Source organism: Eublepharis macularius, chromosome 4 (assembly GCF_028583425.1).
Source record: "Eublepharis macularius isolate TG4126 chromosome 4, MPM_Emac_v1.0, whole genome shotgun sequence".
NCBI classification, from domain to species: Eukaryota; Metazoa; Chordata; class Lepidosauria; order Squamata; family Eublepharidae; genus Eublepharis; species Eublepharis macularius.
The window spans coordinates 49,433,040-49,445,213 of NC_072793.1; the positions used below are offsets into that span (position 1 = coordinate 49,433,040).

The following is a 12,174-nucleotide window of genomic DNA, read 5'->3' on the forward strand; positions in this document are numbered from 1 at the left end:
TGGAATTGAAAATAAAATGGCCAATAGTATAACATCGCTGAGTAGAACTATGATGACGCCTCATTTAGATTATTTGGTGCAATTCTGGTCACTGTATCCCTAAAAGGATATTGCGGAGCTTAAAAAAGTGCAGAAGAAAAGCAAGATGATTAAGGGGTTAGGAGCACCTTTTCTATGAGGAAAAGCTGAAGAATCTCGGACTTTTCAGTTCGAGACAGCTGGTGAGGGAAGAAAGCATGATAGATATTTATAAAATTATGCGTGAAATTGAGAAAGACACGATCCATCTCCCTATCTATCTCCCCATCTCTCCATCTATTGCGAGAGCTTCCCCCCACCTCTCTCCCATAACACTTAGGGACACCCAATGAAATCGATGGGCAAAAGATTCAGGACAGACAAAATGAAATAATTTTTTACTCAACAAGTAATTAAATTGTGGAATTCTCTGCCACTGGATATGGTGATGGGCACCAATGGCTATCCAGTCACGGTGAATAAAAGGAACCTGCATATTCAAAGGTATCAGATCTCTGAATGCCACTGCTAGGAAGCAACATGAGAGAGAGGCCTCTATGCCCTGTTGCCTCCAGGATAACTGGTTGACTGGTTGACTGCTGTGTGAAACACACTGCAGGACTAGATGGACCACTGGTTTGATCCAGCCGTGGGTTCTTATGTTTTCTTTAGTTTGTTTAACATGTCACCTTACTGTCTGTGATGTCTGGCCTCAATAATATCTGGCTTCAATAATTTTACTATCCGGGATGTGTGTTCCCCATCTTAATTCCCTTATATTTTTATGATTAAACAAACATAGTTTTACAGCTTCAACCGTTAAACCTACTCCAAAGTTGGCTAAACAGCTACAGCAATATTCCATGTGTTACAGACATCAGGTACACTGGGAACTACATTTCCCAGGTGACATTGAGACTAGACTCTTGTAATGCCATCTACATTAGTCTGCCCTTGCGGTTAACTTGGAAACCCCAGTTGCTACAGAATGCCACTGGCTGGCTACTATCAGGAGCTAGGCGGATCATGCAAATGACGCTCATTCTGATGAGCGTCATTCTGATGTCTCTATATTGCCTACCAATCAGTTACCATAGTCAGTTCAAGGTGCTGGTCATCACATACAAAGCCCTTCATAGCCTTTGACTCTCATATCTGCAAGACTGCCTATTTTCCTATGTTCCCCGCAACAGCTTCGCTTATCTGAACAAAGATGCCATCCTGCAAACTGATAAAATCAATTACTGCCTATACATCTGCATTCTCTGCTGTACCCCCTCATCTTATGGAATGGGGATGTCAGGAAGTCTCCCATACTTCTATCATTTCACAATGTATGTAAAGCATTATTATTCAGGAGACCATTTTTATAAAGGTAACAGGGCTATATTATAATGGAATGGTTCAGGAAGGCACTATTATAAAAGTAACAGGACTGTAGACTGTGCCACAGTGTACAGTATGTATTTTCTGTTTGTGGTACTGTATCTGCTGTTATTGTCTTGTTTTCTACTTTGTAATACCATTTTCTGCACTGTTTGCCGTATCATGTCTAATACTTTTTGCTTTGTTTCAAATCCTTTGTAATCCTTATCCCATTGCATTGTTTATTAGATGCTTCAACAGTCAGAAAGGCAGACTATAAATAAATTTTAAAAAAATGAAACTGAGGTACTGCTGAAGCAATATTATTCAACGTGGCAGGGAAAAGGGATAGAGAGAAGGAGATCTCCCTTACCACCATCATCCAGCTGCAAGATTTGGAGGATCTTGGGAGACATTTATATCCCTGTTGTGCTCTACATGATGCCATTTCCAAATTTCAGAATTGGGTTTGGGAAAGGCCAAGCTATTTTCTATGTATTAAAAAAAATAGTTTGGTTTTCTCAGCCCAATTCAGTATCTTGCCAAAGGGGAGGGGGGAGTTTGTCCATTGCTACATGTTATATCACTAGATTTTATTTATTTATTTATTAGATTTTTATACCACCTCTCCCTTGAACGAAGCCAGAAGTGGTTTACAACAATTTAAAAAGACAGCAATAAATATTATATATTAAAACTAAAACATCATTACAATTAAGGGGTACCACAAATACAATAGTTAAAAAAAACCCAACTAGGTGGCAAAGATTCCAAGGTATATTACAGATGGCTAAAAAGCTGCTGAAACAAGTCTGCCTTGCACGCCCTGCAGAACATTGCAGGACACATGTATTGTCTGACAGAACATTCAACCAGGATGGTCCATCACAGAGGAAGCTCTCAACCTGATGGGAGAGAAGAGCTACAAGTGACACCTTACACAGGTTGGACACTTGTCAGTTTACCTCAAGTTTTGATGGGAAATGTAGGCGTCCTGGTTTTTACAGCTTGGCTCTCCATTACAGCTGCAAGACCAGGATGCCTACATTTCCCATCAAAACTTGAGGGAAGCTGACAAGTGTCCAACCTGTGTCAGGCGTCACCTGTAGCTTAGCTCTCAGTGGCTGGGCACCACCAGTAAACTGTGAGACGAAGAATGCAGACTTCTTGGGGGATCATATCAAGAGAGATACTCCTTCAGGTATGATGGTTCCAGACTGTGATGCAACTTGATATGACTTGAGTACATTCAGTCATGATATGTCAGTCATGATATGCATTTACACAATTAATATTGAGACAAGCTTGCCCACTTTGTGACCAACAAGCTGAACACCACCCCATCACCTGTGGATGGCCGTTCACCAAGAGCTCAATAAACAATCTGTTTGTTGTCTTGGGAATGCAGAGACAGGAGGGAGGTGTTTTCGAGCACCTGGCAAGCCTAATAAATGGTTGGTAGGTTGCATTTGGTTTTGTGGTTGACAATTTGTGCAGGCATGGATTCAGGCATGTTTGCTCATATAGTTCTATACCTTATAGCATGATTAATGTCTGTTCAAATTCAGTGCATGTCAGTGTTTTCTACTGAATAGTAATAATCTCCTACTATGTTTCTATATCTTAGTAACAAAGACTTGAGGTTGATTCTGAGCATCTCTTTAGAACACTTTTGTTTGCAGAACCCTCAGCCACCTTTGATCTTGTACTTGGCGCTAACGTGATGGCTTCTGGGTTAATGGTCTCTCTCATGTAAGCCAACCAAGGCACATGTGGCAGACAGGAACATCTGTCGAAGAAGTTATCCTGTTAAAGACCCCCTTCTAGCTGGACAATTCCAAGCTTCTTGTCTTACATATGTTTGCACAGAAAAGAAGAGAGGAAAGGTAAGTGGCACAAGGCAGCTCCTAGGCTTACCTGATTAGCGAATCCTTTCACCACTTGTCGTTGTTTAAGATTGGTTTCCCCATCGAGACTTGCTGTTTCCAAATGGCAGATCCCATTCTGATCAGAGGAGTGGAGCAGCAGGATGTCAGCAGGGATTATCTCATTACACTGCAGCTGTACAAAGTCTCCCACGCACACATCTTTCCAGAATTTCTCAATATAGGTATTTTTTCTTCTGTTAAGAGAAAAGATATCACCATTGGACAGTCATGCCAAAAAAAGCGAAAGCTTCTTCTTTCTTTAGAGCGCAGGAATAGATTACTAACTGGCTTAAACTGAAGGCTTTGCTTATTTATTTATCATACACAACTCCTTCCTTTCCTCCGAGGATCTCAGGACAGTTGCACTTGGGGAATATGTTAAAAAAGAAAGAAAGAAAAATAAATCTCTACAATTATGGCAGGAAACAGTCTTAAGTCGAGAGATAGTGACTTGCCCAAGGTCAGCCAATGAACTTACATGGTTGAGTGCAGATTTGATCCTAAGACCTCTTGGCTCCACTGACACCATTCATCATAGCCCCCTGGCCTGGATACCTATACTAAGGGTAGACTTGAGTGAGAACAGCTTGTAGGTCCTTTTCCACTTTTGTCATCCAAACTACTGTTGCGTTAGTGCAAGAGGTACCACAAGCATAGGGACTGACATGGGTGCAGAATTTGTGCAGGGCTACCATAACTTGCTTGCCAAAACTGAAGAGTATCTTCTACAATCCCTGCCACATTAGCAGGAAGGCACTATGGGGTGATTTACCCATCTCTAAGGTGAGATGTCATGGAGCAGGGCAGGAATCTCTCAGAGGTGAAGCAGATCAGATTTTCTGAGTCATTCTATTTTAAACTGCAAGAGCCCAAACATTTGAATGTTTCCCAGTATCCTCTACACATACAAAGTCAGCATATCAGGAAAATTGTTCCTAACTAGTCTTCCCCCTATCAGACCAGTGTTGCATGTACAAGAAGAGGTTTTTTTTAAAAAAAGAGACACACACTCACTCCCCCATCTACATCCTGCTGCTCAGTTGATATGGAGCAGAGTCAGATCTTTGATCCACCTAGCCCAGTACTGTCTACTCTGACTTACAGTAGCTCTCTACCATCTAAGGCTGGTCTGCCCACTAGGCAAACCTAGGTGATTTCCTAGGGTGCCAGAGCTGGAGGCGGGCACCAAAGGAATTAGAAGGTAGCAGGCAACACCAGGTCCCCAGGGTGCAGAGCAAAGAAGGAGCCAAACCAGCACTTCTCCTATGCAGGTCTACAAATACCTACTCAGAAGTAAGTTACACTATGTTCAATGGGATTTATTCCCAGGTAAGATATTTTAGGATTGCAGCCCTTAGAATGAATTGGTTGTTGCATTATCTTTGTTTTTATATGTTGAACGGGTGGGGGCACCAAAGTAACAGTCCATCTGGGGCACCAAAAAGCCTTGAGCTGGCCCAGTCTGTGCCTCCTACTTTTAAATGTGAGATGTCAGGTATTGAACCTGAGCATGATCGACCATCAAGGGATTTTCTGCTTGGGGTTTTTCCCATCGGTCCTAGTCCCATACTGCTTCGATTAATCCCCTGATTTCCACACACATTTTTTTTTGCTTTTAGCTCTCACTTTGGTTTCTTTTGTTTTTCTCTGCTTCTCCCCCTCCTTCTTTTGAGACCACTTTTACTCTAATCTTTTTTTCTGGAAGCTGATTTTGAGTCATTCCTCCCCTCCCCCTCATATGTAATGTTTCTTTCAGTTTTGTTTGTCCTGCCTGTTCACATCCACACCCAAACCACTTTTTGATGATTGGACATTCATTGTCAAAACACTCCTCTCTCCATCTTCCTTTCCCTCTTGCTGGTTTTCTTTCTTTTTTAAATGGTCATACTGAAATGTATTTGAAATTGACTGTACTGACATACTGTGTAATCTGCTTTAAATCTCAGTGAGAAAGGCGGACTATAAATAATGTAAATAAACAAATAAATAAATATCACCCTATTGATCTACTGTTATACTAATAAATGCAGCAGATTCTCTGAATTCTCAGCTTTCATTTTTTATAAAGTAAGTCTCTACCTCCTTCTGTTACAGATATATACCCTTTTCCCTTACATCTTTGCAAAGGAAAGGGCTTGAGATTAACTTTTTACAAAAATGAAAGCTGGGAATTCAGAGAATCTACTCTATCAATGTTACAATGATAGGTTGACATAATGATATGAAAATGATGATTTTAAAAAACTGCAAAAGCTCTGGTGGTCTGGGGAAGGGGGGTGGTCACTTTTGGTGCTAAGAAAAAGCAGAGCAATTTGAAAAGCACATAGTCACTGCTGCTCCACCTCTGTCCCAAAATAAGGGGGGGGGGTTGCTGTGACATCACAGATGGTGTTACCAATAACGACCACAACCTTGCTTGAAAATCCTGATTATTTAAGCTACATGCAGAACAAAATAAACTGCTTCCACAACTATAAAGATGTTGAGAGAGGGCAGATATGTGGAAGAACTGTATCAAATTGATTCTAATGCAAGAGGATTGACTGCTAAGAGAATCAGGAAAAAGTAGAGTGTGTAGAAAAGCCCCAATTTAGGGCAATTCCCATAAAATTCAGGCTTGTACAGACTCCAAAAGTCTGCCACTATAGGGTTGTCAGCAGCAGCAGACAACCTGCCAGGAGGAATTGGATGATAGGTGGGGACAGATGCACCAGCACTGCACAGGTATGTGATGTCATTTGCCAGAGCAAGACTAGTAGTCACTTCATGACATTGGGGCTATGCTCTAGGATTCATCCTAAACTCTGGTTTAACATCCAGATTTGCACCAGAAATGACATTGCAGACCCATCCATTTTCCCACTGCTGGCCTCTGAAGTGCTGGGCAGGGAATTGGTGTAATTGCCAGGAGATCTCTCACTATAGCAGGACACCTGGTCCTACTATCTCCCACCAACTGAACCACTAATTTGCACGTCCTTGCAACTACTAGCTCTCTTTTATCAAGGCAGTCATTAAGATACAAAAAGCTATCATGTCTCTTGCTGCCAACTCATTAATTCGTAGAAGCTTTTTTTTATGGAGGGGAGTGTTAAATATGTCAAATAATTTTTCATGTTTACATGGATGGCACATCACATTCTGAATAATTTTCGTTATGTTCCTTTAAGATCGCTTGTAGTTGGAGGTTGCAGCTGAATTATGTTAATGCAATGTGCAACTGATACCAAGGCTTCCTTTTTGAAGGTCTGAAAAGCTGATTTCTTTAAGCGATTGATGAGATGTTTCCTGTGAGTATTTGTTTCATTGTTTTTTTTACTCCACGAAACCTTATTAATTATGTAGGGTTATTTAGGTTTTTTTTTTACAATTTCGTAGTGAGGAGAGAACTTCTATCATGAAGCGCTGATGGCTTTGATAAAGAAGCCTGGAAACGGGAGAGAAAGCTCTGGATTTCCTGTCAGCAGTCATGCTTGGAATGTGAACGTCATAACCTTTTGCATTACTATATAAACTTTCAATGATTATGCTTAAAACCTGCAGATTACAAATCCTTGTGGAATTATAGGATTTCGTATTGTATTGCACTTTGCACTTTTGAGAATCGGCTTAGTGTTTTGGGTTGAATATCATCCAATGAAATTTGTTTGCTTGTTGATACTTAGAAGTCCTCGAAGTTTACAGAGGTTTATTGTTTACATGTAAATGAGACTCTTAGAATGAATGATATGTAACTGGAATGGATTTTACCATTTGTGTATAAGAACTGGAACTTTGCTGCCTAACCACACCCCTCTTTATTGAGTAAGATAAGTGAACGTGGAGTTCCTTGTATGACTTCACTTACTTTTTCCTCTATGAATTTACACACACAAATATAATTTTGTATAACATTTGATTGTTTGTTACTTAGTTTTCACGGCTGTGTTGTTGTTTTTCCCGTCTTGTCCTGTGATACTCTCTTGGTTATTTATTTACAACCTGGAGGCTGGCAACCTTCCCCTCCCCCCTCAAGCTGTTTTCCTTTGTCAAAATAGCAGGGGAGGGAGATTTCCTCCCTGTTTTTTCTGCTCCACGTGGAATATTTTGTGCACCGAAGCAGTCAAAACAGGGGGGAAAAACCCCTCCTCCAGTACTATTGTGGAAACGACTTGAGGGGGGAACTCATTGCTGTGTACAGAACCAATAAAACCAAACCAATATTAAACAGAAATTCTAAGGAATTCACTCCATGTTATTTTTAATTTCATTGAAATATATTTGTTTGATGTTGGTTTTCTCTCCCTCCATTTTATCCTCACAAGAGCACTGTGAAGTAGGTTAGCCTTAGAACATGGGACTGGCTGTGTTGTCCTGGTAATTGTTCTTTTCCATTTAGAGATATGAAAAATAATGAACCAGTTATTATCCAGTTATTATCCAGTTATTATCCAGTTATTAACCTTTACACTTTTTTGTCCTCCCTTTTCTTTTTCTCCTCCCCCCTTTTCTTTTTCTTTTCTCTATTCCAGATTCATTGTGTGCTAGGTCATGTGTGTTTAATTTATGTATTTTATTGTTGGGTTGTTATCTGTGATATTTGCATATCTTTGGGATGAAACACATCTGGTTTTATTGGTTCTGTACTTATGGTAATGAGTTGTACTATTATACCTGTATATTAGTGATTTTATTTTATTTATATACAAAGTTTTAATATGTTTATGTAGAACCATATGATGTTTTAAATCTAATTTAGGTATTTCTAATTAAACATTATATCAGTGTTTTTAATTAATATTTTTATTTATTTTCTACAATTTTAATTTTTTTCTGCTGTTCCAACTTCCTTGGCTACCCTTAGTTTGCAGGGTTGTTGTTTTTCTCCCCTTTTTGTTGTCCTTACTAGTCATTCCCTTACAGCCCAGCCCTATTACCTGTGTAATACAGTCTTCCCGAATAATTCAGTCTTGCATAGTTTGCGGCACTTTCCTGACCTCTTCAGACAGGCCATTCCATAAGGTGGGGGCCACTACGGGAATGAACATGTATGGGCAGCTATTGACTTTCCCCTTTTACAGGGTGGTGCCTGCAGAAGGCCTTGTTCAGATAAGTGAAGCTGCTGTGGTGGAGCATAGGCAGTCCTGCTGATATGAGGAGTCAAGGCCAGGAAGGGCTTTGTTATTGTCAAAACCTTGAATTGAGCATGGTAACTGAGGAGTGGAGTGACTACAGAAAGGGAATCATATGCACACTATGCCTAGCTCCTGATAATATTCGAGCTACAGTGTTCTGCACCACTAAAGTCCCCAATTTGACTTGGCAGGGAGACCTATATAGATTGTATTATAGTAATCTAGTCTTGATGCTACCAAGGTAGCTGTTTTGCTTTGTCAAAGTAGGGGGGTGGGCGGGAATCTTACAGGCTAGCTTGAATTGGAGAAGGTATTTTTTGAAGGAGCATTAACTTCCTTGCATCTAGAAAACAAGATATCCGATCTGGTAGTTTAATACATGTAGGAATCTTTCGGGATACAGAAACATCCAAATTGTCTGTACACAGAAAACTAGCATGACAGGAAGAAAGCTATGTTAGGAGTCTTTGAATCGAACTTTTAAAGTTGAACATCTACTTTTATGCAATATTTCCTTACGCTTCCTTACGCTTATTCATAATCTCTGTGCCTAAACTGTGAATTTGTAAAAGGAAATAATTGAAAGAGGGTGATGGTAGATGAAATGAAAAGCAGTAGATTTCATAGATCAATATCCTCATCATCAATATCATGGACAGAAAACAAAGTATGTATTTGGGAGGGAAACAAACCTATGAGGAGGGATTGTAAGCACTTTGAAAAGACACTATTTAAAAGTCTCAGATGACCTTGATAAATTGGAGAGTTAGGGTACGATCGATACAAAAAAGACAAATGTAATGATTCACTCCAAGGGAAGAAAAATGGTTCTACTCTGCCCAGCATTTTTTAGTCTTTGATAGAGTAAAACTAACGAAAAGCTTTAAGTGGGTAAAGTAGCAAATCCTGGTTCAGATGAAGTTCGCATGCTGTTTTGAATGCTACATTTTGAGTAAGGATTTTGGTTGCTCTCCAATGAAGTGTGACTTCTATGTAGCAACAGTAGTGTAGAGAACTTTTGACTAAGGGCAACTTTTAATATGTAAACCCAGTGCTTTCTTCTTACGAAAAAAAAAAAGATGCTGGTGATGTTTGCTCCTACGGGACCCTTATAGGGTGGATGGGGAGCATAGATATGCTTTGAATTAATTAATTAATGATAAGGAACTAACAGATCATAACATAGTTCTTTATACTGTAATCATTCTTGAATAAATACACTTACTTATCTTACTAGAAACCTATGGAACAAGTTGAGTAAATGGTTCATATTGCACTTTTGGTGAGATGAGCAGACAATAAACAAGGATATGTTTTAACACAAGAAGGAACTAGAAAGATCTTGTTATGGCCAAAAATCTACTTTAAGGCTGTTGTGTAAAATGGGGGCTATCATAAAATTAGTCCAGTAAAAAGGCCACCTGCATGCAATGCGGGAAGAAACCACTTCCCTCCATCCACAGTAAGAGGCCCGCACAAAACACGGGAAAATGCTTTACCCTCCCAAATGAGCCCACATCAACCACCAGCCTTGAACAAATACCATTTACTTCTGCAGCAGCCTGTAAATGCTGCTCAGGAAAACTCTTCCCTACACCAATTAAATGTCACAGACAGCCACTCTGTAAAATGGTGGCTGAGACATGCTGGGCAGGCAGGAAAAATGTTCACCCCCCCACCCCCAGTCAGCCTTATATGCCACAGTCAAACGGCAGCCCATGAGAGCTGTGTGGCAAACACATTCCCAACCCTCACTACTGGGCAATGACACCTGAAAATATCCCAACCAGGCCGGGGCTATCAAATTAAATGGCTAGAGAAGTGCCATGCATAATGGGGTTCAGACAAAACTGTTCCTTTTTCAAATGCTCCCCTCCCACAGAGCAAAGACATGCACCAAAGTGCTCCACTGAGCTTAGCTAAGCAACTGGCTGCTAAAATAGAGCCCCCTCAACCTGCCAGCAAAACACAGCTGTAGGAAGGATTAGAGAGGAGGTGGAATTGCTTGGGTGGGCTGGGATGGGGATAAAGCAAAGAAATGTGATGGAGATGAATGGCAGAAGGGAATTGTGAGGTGGAGAGACAACTGAAACTAACCCAAGAAACAACAGTGGGGTGAATGGGTGTTTTAATGGAAGGAGGGAATTGCTGGGGAGGGGAGCAATTGAAATTAACGGGTGAGGGTTATTAGAAAGAAAGAGGTGAAGGAACCAAATCCAAGGCTGAAACGTCTGCTCCTGTGTACCCCTCTTTCTCACAGAACCCATACAAACACAATGGTATAATGCTATTATGCTCTACACCAGCAATCCAAATGCAGGACCTGCCAGCTCCAACTGCAGCAAAAAAAAGGTGAAGGCTAGAGGCAGCCCGGCAGAGGCAGAGGGCAGGTGGGCTGACAAACAAAAAACACAACCCTCCTCTCCAAACACCCCTGTTTGGAGGTTTCAGGGCAAAACTTAGACTGGTTCAACCCACAACAGTTCACAACAAAATGGTTATCTCATCTCTGCTTATCTTTGGGCTCATCTCCCAATATGTCCTTTAGATGAAAAGCAGAAAGTAGCTACTCCTGTATTTAACAGACTCAGGGCCAAGCTACACATGACGAATGACACTTGAACTGCAAGTGTATTTCTCCCTGTTCACTTGCCCTCCACTCAATCCACTTGCCGTTCAAGTGTCATTCGTCATGTGTAGCTTGGCCCTCAGTGCTTGGAGTCCAGTGTTAGTAACAAAGCATTTTCCCATGAAACATGGTACTGAAAAGTGCAAAAAAACACAATATACATGCCCATGTTTCTAAAATGGAAGCATGAGTACTCCAAGCTGGAATGTCCCTGCTGGAACATGTGGTATCCCTCCTTTTAATGGTCTCTTTCTCTCTACTTCCAATGTGCTACCATCTCCACATCCAGACGCATTTGAACCTATGAATCCCCAAGCTATGAGACCATATTCGGCCTTAGCCTCTATGCTCTCTTGTAAGTCCTCCAGGATAACTAGTTGCCTACTGGGTGATGCAGGAGCCTGGACTAGATGAACCACTGGTCTGATCCAGCAGAGCTTGAATTATGTTTTTATGACTGATAAGTAGGGTTCCCAGGTTCCTATACCCTCTCGGTGGAAGGGGGGAGGATCTGGGGTTTACCTGATGTAGTCTTCTCACACATGGGAAATGATGCCATCACTCCAGCCACAGATGTGCTCCAATTGGCCCCAACAAAGTATAGGAGCATGCCTGCAGCCATCACGAAAACATCACTTTGGGATGTAACATCATTGCAGCCTGCTGGGAGTGCGCCTGGTGCATGCTTCCCTTGATTGCCTGCCAGTGGTGGGCAATCACCAAGGAGTTTTCTACTTCCTGCCAACTGCCAGCGATCAGCAGGCAAAGGGGCAAACCCCCTGGAGATTGCATGCCACTGGTGGGCAACTGGAAAGCATACTAATAAGCTTTATGATTTCTAGAAGGGTGTCAGGAGAACTGAGTCAAACTGATGTGACAAGAGATGAAATTCTAGGACTACTAGGCAAACTGAAAACTAAGAAATGTCCAGGTTCAGATAGACCTGAAGGTTCTTAAAGAACTCACATGTGACATTATTGAACTACTAACCAGTTTATATAACTTGTTGCTAAAATGGGCCTGTGTGCCAGATGACTGGAAAATATTAAACGTCACATGATTTTTAAAGTGATTCAGGGAATTGCAGGCCAGTTAACCTAATATATGCTCCAGGTAAACC

General features: G+C 41.1%; 1 protein-coding gene across 1 annotated transcript in view; it reads right to left on the reverse strand.

Annotated features, from left to right (window-relative positions):
- Positions 1-12,174, reverse strand: part of ATP10B (ATPase phospholipid transporting 10B (putative)) — a 76,521-nt gene that overhangs the window by 46,125 nt on the left and 18,222 nt on the right. The window contains exon 3 of the mRNA XM_054978829.1: positions 3,301-3,505. Coding sequence (XP_054834804.1) covers positions 3,301-3,505 — 205 coding nt within the window. The remainder of the gene's footprint in view (positions 1-3,300; positions 3,506-12,174) is intronic.